At 34.7% G+C, this 24948-nt stretch overlaps 1 protein-coding gene across 2 annotated transcripts in view; it reads right to left on the reverse strand.

The window, feature by feature from the left end:
• Nucleotides 1-24948, reverse strand: part of EEA1 (early endosome antigen 1) — a 160773-nt gene that overhangs the window by 9878 nt on the left and 125947 nt on the right. For both annotated transcript variants that reach the window (XM_032297585.1, XM_032297576.1), the window contains exons 19-25: nt 18632-18962; nt 17810-17911; nt 15193-15387; nt 9525-9707; nt 3593-3778; nt 1914-2045; nt 769-954 (exon numbers count right to left, since the gene is read on the reverse strand). In XM_032297585.1, the coding sequence (XP_032153476.1) occupies nt 769-954; nt 1914-2045; nt 3593-3778; nt 9525-9707; nt 15193-15387; nt 17810-17911; nt 18632-18962 (1315 nt within the window). The remainder of the gene's footprint in view (nt 1-768; nt 955-1913; nt 2046-3592; nt 3779-9524; nt 9708-15192; nt 15388-17809; nt 17912-18631; nt 18963-24948) is intronic.

A 24948-nucleotide genomic window follows, 5' to 3' on the forward strand; every position in this document is an offset into this window, starting at 1 on the left:
TTTGAACTGCCTCAAAGGTCATAATGTTGAAATGATGGTTAGTGATCATCATGATAGTGAGCTAAAGTGACACAACGTGAGATCTTTCTTTTTCTCCACTGGAGCAGGAAAGACACATGTGGTTAGGGAGGGATAGCAAGGCGCCGTAGAGACAAAACTTAAATGTCCTTATCCCTCCCAAGTCCACAGCATTCTTTTCTCTATCAAGTCTGCCAAAAACCAATATGAAAGCTTCAAATTGAACTTAAAATTGAAACTCTTCAACTAAAATATTCAATGGCCAAGTTATCTGGGCATATTTGGACTTAATTCAACAGAGGAAAGCCAGATGCTTCCCATTTGGCATGCGCAACTTAGGAAAGGAAAAGACGACTTTGTTCATCATAATTCCAAACTCAAGTTTCCGTTTCCCTTTATCAACATTCACTTTGACTCAACAAATGGGTTTAACATGACTAGCATTCACACCATTGACCAGATCTACACAGTTGTGGAGTTGTTTAGTTTCTGATACTTAAAAAAAAAAAAAAAGTGTTTTTTAAATTATATTTCAATTCAATGTTCACTTATATAAACAGTAATATGGTTACAGGGTAAAATATTTCCAACCACATGTCAGCTATTTAAACACATCAGATTTCCTGTCTTAATCAAAAACTAAAATGTTAGGAAAGCATTTCAATCAGATCTTGTAAGTAGAATAGTCCTCTCACTGGATTGATTTAAAGCTCTACTGCAAAACACACTTCCCACCATCAACTCACTGACCAACTTAGCTTCTTTCTCAATAAATTCTTTCTTCAGCTCCTCTTCTTCCTTTTTCACCTGGTCTTTTAGCATTTGCTGATTTCTCTTCTCCTGTTCAACAGCTGCCTTCAGGGAGTCTGCTTTTCCTTGAAGTTCTAATTTCTGCTGAATTAGAAGCTGTTTAGCATCCTTAAGATTTGTTATCTCCTATTGAAAAAGTAGGGCCAAAAATAAATCATGCTTCCTAGTAAATATTTCAAAATGTAGCTAAAATTTATGCAATTTATCACAATAGATCCAATATAAGTTTTACCCACTTGTGAAATTCTTAAAGTTCAGTATTTTAAACAATTGGTTAAAAAGTTGCAATACATCCTACTCAACAATCTTTTAAATTCAGGTGACACCTGCTATGCATATGTTTTGATTATATTATGTGGAGAAAAAAAAAAAAAACTGTACCATTTATTTTCCCTTTCCTCACTTAATTAACATTTAGTTATCACACATTGAGTTAAGTTCTGGGAATATAATATAAAGATGAATTATACACATTTCCTGATTTAAGGAAGTGCATTCTGGAGGACAGAGGAACATAAAGAGATAATTAACTATAAACCAAATGATAACTATGCTGACAGACATAAAGGGTACTATAAGTGCTCTCAAGAAAGAATCTAACCTTTTTTAAGAAGTAAGTACTTTATAAAGCAAATGATAAACAATTAGTTTTCTTCAATGGGTACCCTATCTATGCTTATAACAGGTAAAATGTTAAAAATAAAAGATTATGAAAGGACTTTAGGAAGAAAAAAAATTGAATCCCTTTAACTCTTACTTCTAAACTTACATGTTTTTAAATTTACTACCTGTGAATATAATTGTCTAAATTAATACATCTCTTGATTATCATTTCAATGACATTCAAACTCTTAGGGTTAGTTTGCTTCATTCAGTAATGTGAAAACAAATGTAACAATTTCAATATGTGTATGAGTATTATGCAATACAAAAGCACTGTGGCAAGAGTATTTGTCAGAAACAATAGAACAATTTGTCTAGCACAAAGCAAGTCCTCAATAAATAAATAAATATGTGTGTGTATATATATTTCTTTAAAGAACAACATAACACAGAAGGCAGGAAAAATGATTATATTAACATACCTTTACGCTTTCTTGTTTGTGGGATTTGAGTTCTTCACTTAGTTTAGTGATTTCTTTTTCTTGTCTACCTTTAATTTCTTCTATCTCTGCCAGTTTAGACTTTTCATTTACTAGTTCTTTTTCTTTCAGTGACTGTAGAAAAATAATGATATATTTTAAAATAATTTTAAAGCAAATACTTAAATGAAAATGAGTAATAAAAAGACTGCTACTATTGATGATACTGGCTCTGCCCCCTTCTACCTATCTTGGGCAAATTACTTATCCTCTCTTGGTTCTTGCTTGTTTTTATTATTGTATACAATAATAAAAAGATAATTATAAAGATTAAATAGTTATAGTTAATATTGTGAAATTAATAGTACCTGGTCAGAGTAATGATACTGTAAAATTTAGCCAAAACTACCATTCTTACTCTTATAACTCCTATATTATTACTGTCACTATCTTTATATAAGGTATCGAGTTAGGAACACTACATATTATCTCATTTAATCTCTAGTATATGTAGTTTTTTTTAACCTCCATTTTATAGGTGAAGAAACAAAAGTTTAAGAGATGTGAAATTATCAGAGGAAGAGCCAAAAACCAAAGCAAGGTCTGTATGACCTAAAGCTCTCACAACTAAACTCCTATAAACAGCAGTTCATTTTCTTTTTGAAACAGGGTCTCATTCTATCACCCAGGCTGGAGTGCAGTGGTATGATCGCGGCTCACTCATTGCAGCCTTGACTTCCCAGCCTCAAGCTATCCTCCCACCTCGGCCTCCCGAGTAGGTGGGACTACAGGCATGTGCCACCATGACCAGCTAAATTTTTTTTTAATAGAGACATAGTCTTGCTATGTTGCCTAGGCTGGTCTTGAACTCCTGGGCTCAAGCAATCCTTCCTCCTCGGCCTCTGAAAGTGCTGGGATAACAGGCATTAGCCATCAAACCTGGCCTTATGAACAAACAGTTCTGTCAGAATTCTCTAAACTTGAAGCACAAATCATGAATTTCATTCCAGCTTCACCATCGCCACACCCACAAAAGGTTTTAAATTAAATTTCAGGAACTGAACCACTTAGAATATACCAAGACTTTCAGGGATTATACACTGCAGAGTAATATCCTGTCAGCTAATAGGAATATATGATTTCAACTATAAAACAAAAAATAAACTCTTTCCTAAGATATGAATTTTTCTTTCATATAGAATTTAAAGTGATTTTTTTAAATGTACTGGTCATATATTAATAAACCAATGCTTTCAACTTTGTAACTTAATAAACTCCTTAGAAAAAACTGGTTCTTAATTTTAAGAATTCTTAACATGCTTAAGGATTATTTCTAGACCTTTTATTAACTCATTCACCCATCTAGAGGATAATATATTATATGAGAAATAGTTGAGGAACTATATTATCTATTCTGAAATAACCAAGGTTCTACAGTGTGAAAAATTGGTTTGTAAAACTAAAAAAGAGCAGTAAGAAAAAAAGAAATAACAAGGAGGCCATTAAGAAGTACTTTTCATCATTAAAATCCCAATGATCAAAGGTGTCAGAAACGAGAGGTCCCTCTGAGAGGGCTGTTGAAAATAAGGGTGATGCCTGTACTGAATAAGAGGTTTGACTTGATGATCTCTAAGACAACTGTAACTCTAAGATTGGAGACTTAGGCCAGAAACAGGCAATACCTTTTCTTTCTGAATGTCTTGTAGTGCTTTACTTTGCTCCTGCAATTGCTGTTCTTTCTTTGCCGAATCCTGCTCCAATGCTGCCTTGGCAGTCTTCAGTTCTTGAATCAATTTATTTTGATTTCCAATTTGATTTCTGTTTGAAATCAAGTCCTCCTGTGCTAGAGAAAGCTTCTCTTCTACAGACTTACAAAAACAATTTTCCCAAATTATTATATGCCATGTTTTTAGCAAATTCAACAGAAACAGAAGTTAATATAAGCATTGTAGAAAACAATATACTATAAAAAGATGGCATATTATGCCCTTCAGTAAGACCACGTAAAAGAGAAAGAATTCTAAAATATTAACTCTCTTGCTTATAGAAAACATTTATAATATAAAATATTTAGTAAAATGGAAGCAATTCCAAAGCTGCTAAAAATAATCTATTTACTAATAAATGTTTAAAGTATTTGCTGAATGTTGATCACATCTTCCATATTGGCTAGGTGACATGAAAGAATACCAAATAAGTAGGGACCATATCAGATACACTCAGAGAACATACATATGGTTAAAGAAAAGTCATGGGATGATGTGAAAGAAAACAACTTTAAAACAGATATAATTAAATGCTTCATTATGCATACATTTACATTTGGTAGGTTCTATGATGTCCCTTGACATGCTAAAAACATTAATAAATAGTATGGTGTTAGGATATAGTGGTTTTTGTCCAGGGTTCCTAAATCATAACTTCCACATCCTTTGTTACAGTTTTCTGTTACAATGTTGGGTATGTTAGGCCTCAGGAAACAGATTCTCCTGCCTTCTTTCCACTGGTCCCTAAGCAGGCCTCTAATCTTTTTCCCCACCCCACTTTCTGATTGTGGGTCTTAAGACTCTTCCCTGAGAGGGTCCTGCCTCATACCCTGGGTGAAGGAATGCTTCCATAAAAACACAAGAGGACTGGGTTAGGAAGTCCAGATAGCTGAAATTCCAAGAGGAACTTCCAGATAGCTGAACATATGGAGGTTCCTGGAGGGTGGCATGCCCAGGGAGGGCATGGAAGCTCCATGCCCCTTCCCCCATATTGCCCTAAACATCTCTTCATCTGTATTATCTATAATATCCTTTATAACAAATCAATAAATGTAAGTTTTCCCTGAGTTCTGTAAGCTGCTCCAGCAAACTAATTGAACCCAAAGAGGGTGTCAAAAACCCCAACTTGAAGCCAACAGGTCGTTCAGAAGTTCTAGAAGTCTGGACTTTTGATTGGTGTTTGGAGTTATAGGGAGCAATCTTGGGGATTAAGCCCCCAATCTGTGAGATTTGACACTGTCTCTAGGTAGATAGTGTCAGAATTGAATTGGAAGACACCCAGTTGGTGTCTGCTGCTTGATGTGTGTGGGAAAACTCCCGTATGTTTGGTCACAGAAGTCTTCTGTGTTGATGATTGTTGGTGGTGTGAGAGTAGAGGAAAAAGACAATTTGAGTTTTTCCTGAAACAAATAGGAAGGCATATTTTTGTCATCTAATAAAAATAACTATTTCACAGCTGACAACCAGATCAAGTGAACAAAAAGAGAAAATTCAGCCAAATATCTGAGGCTCCATTCTGAGAAGGTGCACTATCCTCTTCTCATCTATATTGTAAAAGTAGTGATTGTCATTTAACACAGTCCATAGTTGTTTACTGTTTTCAGGCCCAAGTATTTTAAGAAGAAGTAGTTGGGGAAAGGGGAAGCTTTTTCACTTATTATACTTCATTTGGGGATAAATATGGTAACAGGTAGATAATGGGTATGGTAGGAACCTTGCCACTCTCAGCTGCTATTGAAAAGAATCAGCAGGGTAAGAGATCCAACTGATCTCTTCCATCAGACCTGGAAAAGGCTGATGTTTCTTATTCTGCAGACACGGTTCATGAAAAGGAGGCAGAAAATGTAATTTAGGAAAGAATCCCTGCTGAGTAGGCTTGTATACAGTAAGTATTTAAAGAAAAATGAAAATAAAGATTTTATTTATGAGGATTCTTAAGATTCCTGAAAAAGAAAGTTTACTTCTTACCAGTAACCCAGTTATGTCTTTCTGATATAAATTAAATCTTAATTTTCAGTGACTGCCAGTAGAACACTAAACCCCTTGAGGCTTATTTTTTTCAGGAAAGAATTAATGTCAGCTAGTTCTTTACTAAGCAGGCAGCTAACCATTAATTGAACACACTGCTAAGGCAGAACAGGAATGGGTACAAGGTGGTCTTTAACTTAAGGGAGTTGAGTACATCGCCCGAAAAGCAGAACAGGCATGTAAAATGAAGCTATGTGGCAAATGCACAGAAAAACAGTGAGTGTGAAACACTGGGGAGTGTGGTTTATAGAAGGCTCTACAGCACACGTGGGAACTGACCTCTGTGTCACAAAGGGTGAGAGTGATTTCACATAAAAAAGGAGAAAAGTGACAGAGTCCAGTTCAAACAGTCTATAGCAACTAAGTTAGTAGAGATCCTAATCTAATGTTTATGAATACCAAGGCTTGCTAGAGCTTGGAAAGTACCCCTAATCTCTAACCACAAGATTTCCAAAAAGCCCATGGTTTAAATAACAGGCTATAAAATTTTAAACTTACAAAACCCAGTGATGATTTTTTAAACTCAAGCTCAAACTTTGGACTGCTTCATGAAATTTAGTCTGAAGGTGCCAAGACATATTGTTTTCCTCTGCTTCTGAACTTTCATCTATGTCATTCAATGACATAGATGCCATTTATACTGCCATGCATTTTAAATGTTCTTTTCATCTTTCTTATTGCAGACCATATCATTTCATCTGCTCAGCCTCTCTTCCCTTGGAGAACACTCTCTCCCATTCCATGGTTTTTTGGGTCTATCCTTAACCCATCTATTCCCCTTGAAACAGCAAATCCCTAAATGGATCAACTACCAACCTTGACCCTGATTATGCCAATCACATTATAATGATTTCTGCAGTGTTCTATGGCAGCTATTGTTTTTGTCTACTCAGCAAGTTTTCCCATTCTTTCTTAAAAAAAAAAAAAACTTCATAATTTTAGTTGTTTTTTCTTGATGTCTGATGAAATAAGATTTATATTTAATTCTAAATCTATTAACCTAGAATTTTCACTTCACTCAGGGTGTAAATTTTACAGTTAAATTTTACCTCTACCTTTCTTGGACAATAAAGAGTAGTACACAGCATAGACAATCTGAAATACCCAGTCAACAAACTTAAGTACTTCATAAATAATCCAGCAGATGGGGCTAAAGGCATAGATCAGGCCAGGCTATCTTCCATTATACTGGTGTCTAGGTATATACTGTTAGGCCATACTGTACACTGTTAGCCCATGGTAGATAGCCTTGATGTAGGTAGGTGTCATGTTACAAGGATCTGAATCTCTCTTCTTCTCTCTCTTATATACAAGACCATACAACATCACTGAAGCAAAAGAAAAATAATAATTGACAGCCATCTCTTATCCTAGTCTATAAATAGCATCTGAACTTCCCTAGGAATTTACCATTAAAAAAAAAATTAGCTTCCTAAGTACACTTCTCATTTTAAAAGTATTTATATAAAATTTACCAATCATTTATTTTGTATAAAAAATTCTAGTGAAATGATGAAAGAATGGCTGACTTTGAATCAGAACTAACATTTAACCATGGTTCTGTTATGGTACAGTAGGGGGCCTGTCTTCTCTGCAAAAGGAAGCACTGCGCCTGCTCTCTTTGGCAAAAGAAAGCTTTGGAATGAAGGATCTACCCAAGGCCTCGCAACAGCTGTAAAACTCTATGGCAGTCTTGTCCCTCAGCTTACTCTTTTTGCCCACATTTTCATTTGAATTATTATTTCATATATGAAATTATTAGTATACAACATAGCTTTCAGGCATAATAAAAATTGCTAGCCTAATGAAAGAATATCAATCTAATCAATCAACACATTGATTAATTTAATGTTGGTTTCTGTTACTAGCTTATGCTCTGGGTTAATGACATCCATATGAAAAGAGTGTGATTTCTATAAGGCTTTTCCAATCAATAAGTTTCATTGCTTCTATTATTTAAATATCCTTCAAATTTATCCACTTTTGTCCATCATTGCTATTACCAGCCTACACCACCATCATTTTGCACTTGGACTACTGCAAAGTCTCCTTTCTGGTCTTTACATTCAGCTCTGTTTCTCATTTCTCAACCTGCAGCGAGTCATTTGCCTAAAATACAAATGCAAGTAGCTCCCTTTAGTGATTCATCACTGCCTTTAGGCTAAATTCAAACTCCTCCACAAAATTTCTTTGACGTTCAATAATGTTGCAAGGACAAATAATTTAACATTACCTAAATCTTGTGTAGTATTTTTTCTTAATAACAACTCTTGCTAATTTTTACCTCCAGATAGATAGATAGATAGATAGATAGACAGATAGACATACAGATAGATAATCCACTGTAGATAGATAAACAGACACACAGATAGATAATCTACTGGCATTATGAAAATTTTTACCCAATTTCCTATCTCCTTGTCAAATAACTAATCATCATTGATTCCTTCCCTTCCTTTGCAGCCTGGTATGGGTTTAGCCCTTTTGCTTCTTCTCTCTCTCCAATTTATGTCCTCTATTTCATCCTTATCTTTAACTTTCATCCCAGTTCTAATCAACTCATACCTCAACTATTAGAATTTATAGAGAAAGTAAGTTAGTAACCTCTTAACTCATTTGTCTACCACTAGTCTATCCCAGGTCCAATCAAAGCTGTCTGCAAATCACTACCAGGTTGTTTTCTAAGTACTATTTTCTTCATTTTACTCCTCTGTTTAGACTTTTCACTTTTTCCCCCTCAAATATAAAATCCATTTATCTTTGCTAGGCATCTAAGATATTTCATAATTTAGATCCAACCTTTTAAACCTTAATTCCAAACATAAACTAGCACTCCAGCAAGGCAATTATGTTAACTATCTGCTTGCTTTACTCATTCTCACTGTGGTAACTTTTCCCAAATGTGCCCCTGAATAAAATGACCTTTCTCAGGATTCTCTGTGTATCCAAATTCAGGCGCTAATCAAGTTCTACCTCCTTCATAAAGCCTTCCCTGTAACAGCCGATGGATAAAATATATGCTTTACATCTAAATAAAACATTTTAATATTCTTTCATTCTCAGAATCTTGCAATATGTACTTTAAATTAAATAAACAAAATATCAAACATAGGAAAGAAACAGAAAGCATTTCCTCTTGACAGAGAGAGAAAAAAACTGGCTGAACCTTCTGTGAGAGAGCACAAATATTCCATTTTCCTTAGAAAACTGATACTGTCATGTGACCTAAAAATTTTAACCTTTTCCCATTATCCTTCATTTGATAAACTTGATAATTTAATCAAATAGTATTACCAAAAACAAAATTTCTATACATTGTTACATAATTAAGGTAACTTTCTTTTGAGCTATAATCTCCTAATTTTAATCATTGGGCATTCCAGTAATCTTGGTAACTTGGCAAGTATATAAAACTAAAGTCAGAATTGCCTGAGAAGCAATGGTAAAATTGCTTACATTTTTCACAAGCGGTTTACATTTAAAACTCCTTAGATTTTCTAACAGCAGGCCATTTTTAAAGTTATTCACACACAAAGACAGCATAATACTTACATAAGTTAAGTGTCACAATTAAGATATATCCAAAATATCTTACTATTATGTCATTTTAAAATGTCCACATTTATATATATCATTATTTTGTTATAATACAGAACAATTTTTTAAAGCATGCTAATACAAAAATAATAATTTAATAGAAAACAGTACGCTATTCCACAAATACTAACATTCTCTTGCCCATCTGGATTCAAACAGATCATTTAATAAATGTCTATAAATAACTTACAGAGTTTTTATGGTACAGTATAGTTTACTATACCTTCAGATCTTGCCTGGTAGCCAGAAGTTCAGATTCCTTCCCATAGAAATCGGATTGAAGCTGTTTTAAAGTTTCCTGACTTTTTTCATAGTTGTTTTGTAATACTGACATTTTCTCTTTCTCTGCTGCAAGTTCCTGGGCTGTCTGTGTGGACTGCTGCTGCAGTTTACTCTCAAGCTCTGTCTGAAACATACATTGGTTATTTAAAACAGTATGCATTCCAAAAAACAATTACAAATATAAAGCAAAATCCGGATATCTAGCAGAAAATTCCAAAGAATAAGATGAACTACACTTAAGCCCTAAAATTCTACCTCAATAGGGTAGAACTTACTTATAAAGTCAAAGAATTACAAAATCTAACAAGTTTCAATTTAAAGACCATAAAATACAAAAGTAATTAAATTAAAAAAGGCATTTCACTGGGAAGTACTATCAGGTCTCAGGAGAAGGATTAACAATTACATTCTGATGGAGCGTGAAATGCTAGATGCCTCAGCTGACCTAATTTAAGGTAGAATAAGGGAAACTTGTACATGAAAGAATGAAGCTATTACTTTGTTGAAGTATTATTATATAGTTTCTACCCTTGGAAATTCAAGAATAATTCAAGAAAATTCTACAGGTCATCTTAATTAATATCAAGGCAGAAAAAGAAAATCTCACAAAGTTTGAAAGCTCCTCTAAACTCTAAACTTGTCTTTAGTCTTCAAGAAGATTCAAGAGATATGCACAAATTATGATATAGTTAAAATACATACATATACATAGCATAAAAAATAGGTATTTGACTTTTAAAATACACTACCTTCAATAAAACTGCTGTTGAAGTCATTAGTGACTGCCATGTTCCAAAATCCTATATTCTTAACCTTGTCAACATCTTATTTGACCTCTCAGTTGAACCTGATATAGCTGATTATGTCTCCTTCTGTATAGAAACACTTCCCTCAACCTGGTTTCCAAGGTATCTTATATTTTAGGTTATCTTCCTACCTTGCTGGTCATAACTTCTCTAAATCTTACTAGCTCCTTTTCTTCCGCTACTTCTCTGAATGTTGAGAGACTCCAAAGTTCTATTGCTGGCCCTCTTTTAATCCATACACTCTCTCCTTAGAAGATCTCAAATAGGCCAGGCATGGTGGCTCAGGCCTGTAATTCCAGCACTTTGGGAGGCCGAGGCAGTTGGATCACCTGAGGTCAGGAGTTCAAGACCAGCCTGTCCAACATGGTGAAACCCCATTTCTACTAAAAATACAAAAATTAGCCAGGTGTGGTGGTGGGCACCTGAATCCCAGCTACTCTTGAGGCCAAGGCAGGAGAATCACTTGAACCAGGAGGCAGATGTTGTAGTGAGCCGAGATCACGCCACTGCACTCCATTCTCAGAGACAGAGAGAGATGCCACCTCAAAAAAAAAAAAAGAAAAGAAAAGAAAAGAAAAAATCTCAACTAGACCCAGGCTTTAAAGACCTTCTTTAAAACTGATTCCCAAATTTATGTCTCTAACTGCAACCTCTCCATCTGAACTCTGGGTTCTTATATCCATGTATCTTCTTGATGTCTCCCTTGAATGACTGACATATCTCAAGCAGAAATCTGGATTCCTCACAGCAGCCCTGAGCATCAAAAAGCTCCTACCTCCCCCAGTAAATGGCATTACCAACTACCAACATGCACAAACCCAAACCCAGAGCTATCCTTGTTCTTCTATTAGCTTTTTCAATCTATCAAAAAGTCCTGATGATTCAATTTCCAAAATATATTCACAAATCATTCACCTCTAATTCTTTATTTCATGTCATGATGGCATACTGTCTAAATAATTCTGAGTTTTTCACTGCCTTTTCTGCTTGCTCCTTTATTTTTTTAGTCAAATCTCATCAATCTCTGTTCTAAATTCTCCATTAGAGTCCAATTGCCCTCAATGAAATATACCATTCTGTTATCTTATAATCTACTAATTTGCATATAAATAATCTGGCCCCATCTGATTATCTGAGCTCATCTCATGTTACTTCCTTCCCTCACAACCAAATTTAACCCATATTGAGCATCTGTTTTTAGAAAATACCACATCAGTTCAAATCTCTTCAGCAAGGCTTCTTTGAACACCCAACCTTTAGTAGAATTACATCCCATCATTATCTTTCACACTTCTCTGTTTCATTTATCTGCTCACTAAAGCATATGCTCCACAAGAACAGGTCCCATGTCCGTTTTGTTCACAGCTATGTCTTCAGCACCTAGAATTGTGCCATGGCATAAAATAAGTGCCCAGGAATATTTCTCGAATGAATGAATGACAAATAGGCTGGAGGGCCTGGAACATTTACTAGGCTATATTAACAGCCTAGATAAGACAGAAAGAAATTCTGGACTAAGGCTGTGGCAGTGGAAAACAAAAAGGATGAATTCAAGAGAGCTAGGAGACAGAGTGACAGGAATTGGTGCTAACTGCCTATGGAGGAGGAGAGAATTAATCTCCCTGTACATTATCTGATAACATCCCCTGCCACCTTCCCTTCACAGAATTCTTCCTCCAATTCATATTGAAGAATTCCTGGACATCTTTTTCCATAATGCACTTACACATTTTCTTTTCTAAAATACTACTTAACATTTTTTCACAAATCTAGTTTCTTACTCTTTAATTATTGTTCGAACTCTTAACTAAGTTCTCTGCGAAGTCTCAATAATGACCATAATGGCTCTCTGGGCTCATGTTTGGGCTTTCAGTATTTTTCCTTCATTCACTTCTTAAAAATGACTAAGTGCTTATTTACTAGAAAAGACAAAGCTCTCTGTCTTTGAGGAACTCAAACCATTAGTGAAGAAGTTAAATGAAAAAAAAAACAACAAAAAACATAAATGCAACAGTTTGATAACTGCTCCCTTAAATAATACAGTTTTCTGTTTCTTTACATACTTTCTTTCTCATTAAATTATAAGTTACTTGAGAGTAAGGAGCCATACCCTATTCATTTAATATTTCCACACTAGCTTTTGAACAAAGTTGGTGAGGGATTGTTGATTTAACAGCATGCTTTCTTGATTCTACAACAGCAAGTCCCAAATAGTCCTATGCTATATATATCGCTTTAAATCATCTCTAGATAACTTACAATACCATTAGGTAACACAGTATTAACAACATAAATGCTATGTAAATAGTTGTTTTACTGTATTTAAAATTTTGTATTATTTTTAATGTTGTACTATTACTTTATATATGTAGAAAATCTGTAAGTGCATTATGATCTTCAATGTGAAAAATTATATATAGATATCTATAGCTCTATATCTATAGATATTAAGCTACATATCTATAGATATCTATGTGTGTATATATATTTTTGTTACATATATATATATGTATATATATTTAAGCATGTACACAAATACATCTAAACATTATCCTTGTTTTCCCTACTTCACCATGGGCCAGTGACAAGGGTAACTTTGTCATGGCCTATTACCACATGGTCTGCCATATACACTGACACTTTCAGATCACAGTGTGCTATACTTCCATATAATATCCAACAACTGTTTTACTTCTACATTGTACAGGTCACAGCACTAGAAACCTTAAATACATTATCGCAATCTTTATAACAACTCTATGACTCCATCATTAACTGAGCTCAGAAGAAAGAATCATTTCTCTATGACCAGTAAGCTAATGTGTGTCCAAATTTAATAAAATTAAATAAAATGTAAATTCAGATCTGCCTGGCTCAAACATCTTTAGATTACTTACAATACCTAATACAATGTAAATGCTATGTAAGTAGTTGTTTTACTGTATTTTAAATTTTGGTTTTCTTGTTTGTTTTTGTTTTGTTTTGTTTTGTTTTTTTGAGACAGAGTCTCACTCTGTTGCCCAAGCTGGAGTGCAGTGGCATGATTTTGGCTCACTGCAACCTCCGCCTCCCGGGTTCAAGCAATTCTCCTGCCTCCCAAGTAGCTTCAGCCTCCCAAGTAGCTGGGACTATGGGTGCGCACCACCATGCCCAGCTAATTTTTGTATTTTTAGTAGAGACAGAGTTCACCATGTTGGCCAAGCTGGTCTCGAATTCCTGCCCCTAAGTGATCTGCCCACCTTGGCCTCCCAAAGTGCTGTGATTACAGGTGTGAGCTACTGCCCCCAGCCAATTTTGTATTATTTTTTAACGCTCTACTGTTACTTTTTATTGCTTTTCTTCTCTCAAATATTTTCAATTCCAACTGCAGTTACAGAATCTACAGATATGGAGGGTCAACTGTATAGGCAATATATATTAATCACAAACCCAAAAGAAATGTTACTGTAACTCATACATTTTAAATAAGAAAACATGCTAAAAATACTTGCATTTTTTTATTTCACTAAGTTATGATGCTATAAAAATGAAGATTTCATAAATAAGATACAAGACTAGCACATTTTGAAGAAAATGACCTCAGGATCTGAAAGTATACAATCAAGCATGCACTGTGATAATTACATGCTGATATTGATTATATATGGTAACACAAACAAAAGAATAGACACATTTGTCTACTCTTGGTTGTATTATTAGAAAACTACTATTTTGTAAAGTAGCATAATAATAGTTATAAAAACAGTGGTCAACATAAAATGTGCATTTTTATTATTTTAATTTATATACTTTGTACTCTAGTGGTATGATATATTTAGTTTATTCTACATAGTAGGGATACTACTTTCTTCTCCACGGAGCAATTAACATGGACATATTAACAGTAGAGAAATAAATCATTTTGTTCATATATTTCATATTAAGTACAATCTGTTTTTACAACTCTTGGTCTGAACAAGTATTGAAAAACTTAAGAATAAAAAACATGCTCACTAATAAATTAGAATAGGTTTGGAAATGGAAACCATTATGGTGTAACTTAAAATATTAAATAATTAAAACTATATGAAGCTTTATACTACTGAAAGTTTTTAATATATCCCACTTTGTAATTTTTGTTCTTAGCCCTTAATAAGAACAATTTATTTTAATTTTCTTTAAGTTTTTCTAATACACTATGAATGTTGGATAAATTATTCCCTTAAGTGTTGTTAGTTATACATTATTATTATTATTATTATTATTATTATTTTGAGAGAGAGAGTCCCCCTGTCACCTAGCATGTGGCATGATTGCAGCTCACTGCAACCTTCACCTCCTGGGTTCAAGTGATTCTCCTGCCTCAACTTCCCATGTAGCTGGGATTATAGGCACGTACCACCATGCCCATCTAATTTTTGTATTTTTAGTAGAGGCTGGGTTTTACCATGTTGGCCAGGCTGTTCTTGAACTCCTGACCTCAGATGATCCACCCACCTCGGAGTGCTGGGATTACAGGCATGAGCCACTGCACCCAGCCAGTTATATATTATTTTTAGTAAGGTAGTTTCATGTCTATCAAATGATTAGCACTATAATTTTAAATAACAATTATCTGACAACAGAGTTATAGTGAATGGAAATCCAGACTCAGGTATTTGATAATATAATCAAATGCTTTATTCACACACTGAACTTAAGAAAAAAAATTTAGCTCATGTAAACTTTTCTATGCTGCAGCTCATCCATCTGTATTAATCATCATATTATTTTCTTAACTGCCAAGTTTTTCTTCCTATAAAAAGTAAACAAATGTATCACTACCTTCTGTAAAACAGCAATTTTAAGTTCTCCTTGGAGTGCTTCAATTTGTTTTTTCTTCTGCTCACTTGATTGCTTTAGCTCATTTATGCTCCCCTGAAGTTGTTCCTCTTCTTTTTGCTTTTGTTTTAAAGTATTCTGGACCTGTATAAGTTGTTCCTGAACTGAAGTGAGTTCCAATTTCAACTGATGAGAAGCCTAAAAGAAAAAAAAAAATCTATTTAGCCTTCACTTGTTCATTCAAAAGACAATTTACTGAGTAACTACTACACTCCAGGCACTACTCTAGGAAGAAATTACTGAGGGTGTTGGCTACAGATAATCAGTAAAGACACTTGCCCCCATCTTGCTTTCACAACCAACATAGCTATTAGATGACAGGCTGGATTAATCTTTATTATTCAACATTACCTTTCTTTTTAACTTATGACTGTTTAGTTAGACCTTGTAAATGATCAGGATTACTATTCTCTTGTATCACAGAAAATAGGTATGTCAACATCAATGATTGCTGGATGTCTATTGTCTTTCAAAAACATTCTCAAATGCCAATAAGCCTGTTGGCCACAATTCTCACAAAGAATAGATAGAAACTATGATAAAACCAAAATTACTTTTAACAAATATGTTTAGTGTCTGTCTGATGACATGAAAATACACTGCACAGGCCAGGTGCTCACGCCTGTAATCCCAGCACTTTGGGAGGCTGAGGTAGGCAGATCATTTGAGGTCAGGAGCTTGAGACCAGCCTGGTCAGCATCGTGAAATCTGTCTCTACTAAAAATACAAAAATTAGCCAGGCAGGTGGTGAGAACCTGTAATCCCAGCTACTCAGGAGGCTGAGGCAGGAAATCACTTGAACCTAGGAGGTGGAGGTTACAATGAGCTGAGATCGCACCACTGCACTCCAACCTGGGTGACAAGAGTGAGACTCTGTTTCAAAAAATAAAAAAAAACTACACTGCAGAACAGTTATCTCATTTAGAGCTATCTGGAGCATATTTTACTTCTACCTTGTTTGTACAATCCACCAGGATATGTTTCTCTTCAAATTCAGATTATCATACAGAAGTCACACTGAGGTTCCCCTGTGGCCAAGGTAAACCACTATTATCTCCCACCCTCCAACCAAAGTCATGTTTTCAGTTCTATGCATATTTCACTAAGAACTTAGCATTACATTTGAACATTTGCCCATATCCAAAGTTACTCTGGAAAAAGTTTTAGTGTTATATACAGATGTCTCAGCTTATCTCCACAATGAACAGCAAAATATTTTTATGCAAAACAGGAGTCAGATAGTATGACAATAAGGATGATATGATATGATAACCAATGTTAAAATAATAACTAGCATATGAGCATTTATTATAGTCAGTGTCCTGAGTACTTTAAAAGATGTTAACCGGGCCAGGCAAGGTGACTCACGCCTGTAATCCCAGCACTTTGGGAGGCCAAGGTGGGTGGATTGCCTGAGCTCAGGAGTTTGAAACCAGCCTGGGCAACACGGCTGCCCATCTCTACTAAAATATAAAAAAAATTAGCCAAACATGGCGGCGTGTGCCTGTAGTCCCAGCTACTTGGGAGGCTGAGGCAGGAAAATTGCAAGAGCCCAGAAGGCAGAGGTTGCAGTGAGCCAAGACTGCACCATTGCACTTTAGTCTGGTCGACAGAGCGAGACTCCGTCTCAAAAAAAACAGAAAAAGATATTAACCCATTTATTTCTCACAATAACTCTATCACATAGATTCAAACAGACTCTATCATATAGAAACTAGAGCACAGAGATTAAATATTCTGTCTAAAATATGGCAAAATGGCATAGCTAATAAATGGCATAGCCAAGATATAAATTTGGACAATCTTGATTCAGAACTTGGGCATGAAGCAATTATAATTTTGCTACTTACATGGCTGGCATCTACAACACAAGTCTGCTTTCAATCAACAACTAGAATACAATCACATCAAATACTTGTCAGTACTATGTCTTGCTCCTTTATCAAATAAGATTTTCTAGAAAGTTGCATGCCTGGACTCTAGCAGCTAGCAGGTATGGCTTCAGAGAGTAACAACCATATATTATACCTATTTGTTTACTCATGTGCTTGTCTGTTTTTGCTGGAAACAATAGAAGCAGTAACCACAGAAAAATATGTTGGTTGTTAGACAACCATTATCAAGTATACATCTGTATGAGTAAAACTGTCCATGAAATAAAGAGCCCTTAAAAGGTCATTTCTATAGAAAGCATTTTAAGATTTCTTTTTCAACCATAATAATGTTCCTTAACTCTGTAGTTCACTGACTCAATTTGCTGTCTTTATCAATTACATTTCTTTATTTGGACCTTTGGTTATAAACTAGCTGAAGTCTTTTTAATAGTAGGTAAAATACAAATAACAATTTTAAACTATATACATGATTTGTTACATTTCAGAGAAATAAACCTATGACCTAACTATCAATGTGAAAATACGTTTTTTCCCTTGAAAATATTTAAAAAAAAATTCTCTGTGGAAACGCCCCCAAGAACAAACATGCTTTATATATTTATTTAAAATATAAAGACCTTACTATACTTTACATATTTGATGTTACAGAAAAAAGAAAATCTTACCTCCTTCTCTTTTTCAAGTGACTTTTTCTGTTCCTTCTGTTCCTTAAGTGTGTTTTCCATCTGTACTTGAAGTTGATGCTTTAATTCTTTGCAAGTTTTCTCCTAAAAAAAATAACAACTATATTACATAAAAAAAATTTGTAATAACCTTAAGAAGTTTAGTTTATAACCTTAGTAAAATACAAACAAGGAAATAAACTAAAACTATTGATGGGCTAAGGTGAGACAAGATCATCCACTTCAATGATAAAAATAGGCAAATATTACAGAAGTAATGGAGGAGGGACAACAAAACACTAAGGGTTTTGATCATCAACCAAGTCACAATAACATATTTGAAATAATATCAAGACAGTATTTTAGAACACTTTGGAAATTATATTTTATGTCACACAATTCATTATAATTAACTTGCCACACTACATTTAGAGAAATGGGCTTCAAGAAAATGGAAGCAAGAAAACTTAGAAAACAATAAATTAAAAAATAATCACAAGAGGAAAATTGTACAATAGAAAATAATTTCTCCAAACAGAAAGGAACATAAAGGCAAGATATTAATAACACAGGAGAAAGATTGTGATATTCAACCGAAAATATTCTTACCCTTTAGAAAATGGCACACTCACAGGCGCACCCACACCCACACCATTATCTTGGGCTTCTTTTCAGGTGAAGCAATCACAACTAATTTCCTCATAAGAACTACTTTAAATTATTAAAATGTGGGATGAAAAGCAAACTGTGAACTACGCAGAAAAATCCATACATTTTAAATAAAATAATCACTTCTCCCTAAGAAAGTAAATGTAAACTACTAACCAAGTCTAATATAGCAGCTTTTCCTTTCTGATTCTCCTTTTCAAATTCACTTTTGGAGTTTTTCAAAGAATCAGAAACTTTTGATAGTTTCTCTTTTACTGTAGAAAGCTCTGTCATTAAAGCTTCTTTCTCTATTTTCACTTTTTGTAGTTCTGTTACTGTTGTTTGAATTCTGTTATTCAACTCCTCATGCTGCATCTTTGCACCTTGACTTAAAGTTTCCAATTCTTGTTTCAGTATTACTTTCTCTTCCTCTTGCTTGGTAAGCTTTTGCTTGATGTTTTCAAGGGCTTCAGATTTTTTCTGTAGATCCAATCTTGTACTGGATACTCTAAAGATAGTTTAAGAAACAATCTTTTTAAATAACACATAATTTACAATTTCTAATTTACCATTCAAAATTATCATAAACAATTACTGAGTTCTGAAACTTTTTTGTATAGTTCAGAAGTAAAAATAATCTAATTTCATAAAAACACACAACTGAAAAATACTTTAGAACATCTCATTTTATCACTTAACAGATGTAGATTATTTTTCTCAAGTCAAATAAGTTAGTAGTGAAGACAAAACTATCTAAGCCTCCTGACTTAATCCAGTTTTGTCCACCACAACTAATCCCCAGAAAAAGAAAAACTGCATATAACAGATTCTCTAGTCTATAACAGCCAGAAATGTTTTTCCATAAAGAATCTATTCATTATGTTAGTTTTCCAGCACCCACAGAACTTTGTCTCTTTCCTCAAAAACATAAAACACATTATGTTTGATTGTTCTTAAACTTCAAAATATTTATGGTTAACCCAGAAAAAAATCAAGTAAGAAAATAAAAGAAACATTTTATTTAAAATATAGAGGGAAGACAAATGATTTACTTTAACACTGGAACCTAGCAGATTATACAAAGGATTTGCTATTATTTGTTCCTTAATATAGGTCTCTCACACCTGAATGAAAAAGCAACCACAAGAATGAAGAAATAAAGATATAGTTTTAGGAAAGCTATAAACTTTTATTGTTTTCATAAAAGTAACTATGTAAATTATACAGCAAAAACCCCCAATACACTGTAAATAACAGCCATTTTAAAAGTCAAAACCAGATGCTAAGTAACAATAGTTCTAGAATGTATACTAGTTCCAATGTAATCAGTATAAATTTATAACCAATAAAAATAATTCAATGATATGTTAAAGGGAGGTTGTTAAAAGATGTACTAATCACATATTTGAAACTGTGTATTAATACAATTTCAAAACTGTATTTATACCTTGAAATTTAACTTTTTAGTTGTAGAAACACAGTTTTAACTTCTAAAAAATAGCTAGAAGACATTAAAGTTTAATAGGTTCACAAGATATTATGCCTCCCTGATTTTTTAAAGGTCCAAATGGAAAAGTCATTACACTAATATTATTTTATCATTTTAATATAATTAAAATCCCTGTCAAGCAACCCTAAAATTAAGACTTAATATATTTATTTACCATGCTGCTTAACTTTTCCAAAATTAATTACAAAATCATAAAGTTATGTGAATCAAAGAAAGCAAAACAGAAATAGAGGCTTACATAGTCACTATGTGGTTTTTTTTAAGTAACTAAAGGAAGAAATAAACAATCATACTTGGAAATTATAACATCTCTTTTTAAGAAACTAATAGAACCACCAGAGGAAAAAATTGGCAAGAATATAGACAACCAGAACACCAGAACAGCACTGTAATTCTTACAGGCCACTCCACCCAATAACAAAGAGTATATATATGTGTACATAGAAAATTAATTAAGATAAGTCATATGCTGGGCCTTAAATAAGACTTAGTTTCAAACGTTTGAATTTTACCAAGAATGTTCTCTGACCACAACAGAATTAAATTAGACATCAGTAACAATAATATATCTAGGAGAGCCTCAATAATTGGAAAGTAAAACTACTTATAAAAAAATCACAAAGGAAATCAGAAAATACATTGTAAGATGGGAGGGAAAAGTTAGGCGAATAAATTTAAGTGGGCCCTCAAAAGGGTGGCCCTGCATCCTGTTATTTGGGCTGAGCCCTGGGCTCATAGGTGGGCTTTAATCAAAGTCCCAATATGTTTATCTGATATAAGAGTAGAAGGGACTCCAGCCTTCCTTGCCTAGGTAGTACTCCAGAAATGTAAGAACACCCCAGAGGAGAAATGTATGCACAAAGTACATAGACAAAAAAGATCTTGGTATTAAAGGTTTTCCTACCCCAATAGGTTGTGGGAGCCTTGTGAGTGAATTCTTAACCATGATATTAGAACACAGAATGAAAATGGGCCCATTTCCATTGGGCTCATTGGAAACAAAAAGAACCATTGGGCCTGCAGGGTTTTGGGGGAAGAGAACAAAAGCTGTCTCAGAGGTGATTTACATGGACTGATGACTGGATTCTAGAGATAATGATGAACCATTTGGTCGGTAATGTAATGGATCAGATATGCTCCTCAAATATCTAGGCACTGGAAACTGCAGTGAGAAGGAATGATACCTGATGCACAAGATACACTTCTATATCCTCTGATTCAAAGTATCAGGATCCAATTAAGTAGATATGAAAATGAGAATATTTTCACCATCATATCTCCAAACAAGGATGAAAATCATGAAGATGTGAAACAACTTCATCATCAACTCTGATAGGTTTTATTTCATCTTCCTGAAGAAGACTTTTCTGAGGCTTTTAGTCTCCACCTTTACTTCTGGAATAGTCAAGAGCTCTCATCCCCTTGACACAAGTCAAGTCCATCAATTCATTCAGAGTAGCTGATTTGATGTTTAAAGACAAAATGTACTAAAATATAACCAGCCATCTGAAGACATCCAAATAATTGGGGTGGAACTGATTTTTATCCAAAAAAATTCTGGTGAGTGATGCTTACTGAAGATCTCATCATGGCAGAACCCAAATTCAGCATCAACATCAAGGATAAGCTGGGCAAGAGATCAATTCTACCTTGGGAGTGAAGGAATGATGCTACAGCTCAGCACTTTTATGGCTATATATGTTCAGAAGCACATACCCATTCTGCCACGAGACATTTGAAACTTCATAAATCAATAAATCTTATAGGTCTCAATATCTTCTAAACCAATCCATCCTTATACTCAGAGCTGCTATGAATCCATTAAACACTTTGGTGCAAATTAGAAAAAAGATACCCTCCTTCAAGATAATTTGTTCCATCTATGGCAAAACTATCATAATATGCTGATTTTATTAGAACAAGACTTAATACTATCATCTGCATAAATCTTACATCTAATATTGACAAGTGAAAAGTGGGTAACTGAAGAAAAGAAACAAGACACCACAAAATGTAGACAGACAAAGAGAAGCTTTCACATTTAAAAGCTGTTTTAAAAAGCAAAGTAAACACAAATCTAAAGATGGAAACAACAAAGAGGAGAAATAAAAAAGCTGTTTTAAAAAGCAAAGTAAACACAAATCTAAAGATGGAAACAACAAAGAGGAGAAATAAATAACATAAAAAATTAACAAAATCAATTAAATCAAAAGCTTTTACAAAAGTCTGATAAAACTAATAAATCTCTAATTAAGTTGATTTTTTAAAAGACAAATTATCAATATTAAGAATAAAGGAGAAAAACTACTACAGATCCTACAGACTTTAAAAGTATAATATTGTGAACAACATTATGCCAATAAATTTGAAGTTTAGAGAAAATGAACACATTTTTGAAAGACACAAATTACCAAAACTGACTCAAGAAAAAAAAAAGTCAGAAAATCAGAATAGCTCTCTATCTATTAAATGAATTGAAACCCAAAGGAAACAACCCAGAAAGAGAACTCCAAGCCTAGCTGGTTCACTAGTGAATTCTATCAAACATTTAAGAAACAAATGATATCCACCCCATACAAAGTACTTCAGAAAGGAGAAGATGAGAAAATATTTCTCAATTCCTTTTTAGGGCCACTAAAACTCTGATATCAAAATCTGACAATGATATTAAAGGAATACTACAGACCAATATCCCTCATAAATATGTGAAAAATTTTTAACAAAGTATTATCAAATCAAAAACAGCAATATATAAAAAGGTAATATAGCATGGTCAAGTGAATTTATTCCAGAAAAGTAAGGTTCTTTTAATAGTAAATCAATGTAATTGACCATATTAACAGAATAAAAGAGAAAATCCATATGATCATTTCAATAGATACAGAAAAAAGAAGTTGATAAAATTCAATCCAAGCACAATAAGTTTTTCTGAGACAGAGTTTCGCTCTGTCGCCCAGGCTGGAGTACAGTGGCCCTGGAGTGCAGTGGTGCAATCTCAGCTCACCGCAATCTCCACCTCCCAGGTTCAAGTGATTCCCATACCTCAGCCTCCCAAATAGCTGGATTACAGGTGCATTCCACCACGCCTAGCTGATTTTTGTATTTTTATTAGAGATGGGGTTTCACCACGCTGGCCAGGCTGGTCTCAAACTCCTGACCTCAGGTGATCGGCCTGCCTCCCAAAGCTCTGGGATTACAGCGTGAGCCACAAGGCCAATAACTTTTTTTTTAAATAACTAGGTATCAAAGGTAATGTCCTCAATCTGATAAAGGGAATCTTAGAAAAACCTACAGCTAACCTCAAATGTAATGATGAAACATTTAATATTTCCTGCCTAAGATTATAAATAATGCAAAGATGTTTGCTATTACTATTTATATTCGAAATTTTACTGGATGTCCAAACCAGTGAGAAAAAGGCATAAAAGGTCTATAGGTTGGAAAGGAAGAAGTAAATTTGTCTCTATTCACAGATAACATCACTTTCTAATTAGAAAACGTCAAGAACTCTATAAACAACTACTAAAACTAAAAAGTAAATTGAGCAAGGTTAAAGGGAGAAAGTCAATATAAAAAATTGTATTTTTTTACTAGTCACAAGGAAGTGGAAAATTAAATTTAAATAACAATTTATAATTGCATTGAAAAATACTCTGTAATAAATTTAACAAAAGATGGACAAGATGTCTATGGTAAAAATACTACTTAAAATACTACAGAGGTGGATGCAAGATGGCCAAATAGGTACAAGCTCTGGAGTACAGGTCCCAGAGAGAACAACACAGAGGGTAAGTGAGCACCGCATTTCCAAATGAGTTATTACTGCCCACAGACCAGGAGATTCCTGGGGTGAAAAGCACCACAAGCTTTCAACACGGCTGTTTCAGCCAGTGCAGCAGGTCTCCACACAAAAAATCACACAAATCTGGGCAGCCATTTCAACTGGTGCGTGGAACACCTGGGAGACAGAGCTGCCTATTCAACTGAAAAAAAGGGGGCTGAAACAGGGAGCCAGGTGATCTGGCTCGGCAGGTCCCACCTCCACAAAGACCAGCAATCTGACATGCTCTGGACTGAGAGTTTCCCAGCAAGCACATCTGGACCTGGGACGGTCCAGCTCTGTTGGAGGAATGGCGTCTGCCACTACCAAGGCAGTCTGCTTTACTGAGCCAGACTGCCATTACCGAGGCAGTTCTAACTATACCTCTATAAACAAAACCACAAGGAAGTTCACACAGCAGCTGGGCAGAGCCCTCAAAAGCTCAGCAATGCCTCTGCTGGCAGACTGTGACTAGGCTACCTCCTTGCTGGGCAGGGCATCTCTGAAAAAAGGCAGCAGCAGGTCAGAAACTTATAAATAAAGCCCCACCTTCCCAGGACAGAGCACCTGAGAAATAAGGTGGTTATGAGTTCCGCTGCAGCAGACTTAAATTTATCTGCCCAGCAGCTCTGAACAGAACAACGGAGCTCACACATCAGCACTTGAGCTCCTATAAGGAACAGACTGACTCCTCAAGCAGCTCCCTGACCCCTGTAGATCCAAAGAGCCATCTCATAAAGGAGAGCTCAGGCTGACATCTGGTGAGTATCCTTCTTGGACGAAGATAGCAGAAGAAGAAACTGGCAGCAACCCTTACTCTTCTGTAGCCACCGCAGGTGACCCCCCAGACAAGCAGGGTCTGGAGTGGACCTCCAGCCGTCCTATAGCAGGGGGATCTGAATGTTAGAAGGAAAACTAAAAAACAGAAAGAAAAAACTACATCAACAAAAAGGACGTCCACTCAGAGACCTCATCCAAAAGTCAAGAACTACAAAGACCACAGGTAGATAAATCCACAAAGATGGGAAGAAACCAGCACAAAAAGGATGAAAACACCCAAAACCAGAACGTCTCTCCTCCTCAAAAGGATCACAACTCATCACCAGCAAAGGAACAAAGCTGGATGGAGAATGAGTCTGATGAATTGACAGAAACAGGCTTCAG

The sequence above is a fragment of the Sapajus apella genome, unplaced genomic scaffold (genome assembly GCF_009761245.1).
Source record: "Sapajus apella isolate SASKATOON/1434 unplaced genomic scaffold, GSC_monkey_1.0 scaffold2, whole genome shotgun sequence".
Lineage (NCBI taxonomy): Eukaryota > Metazoa > Chordata > Mammalia > Primates > Cebidae > Sapajus > Sapajus apella.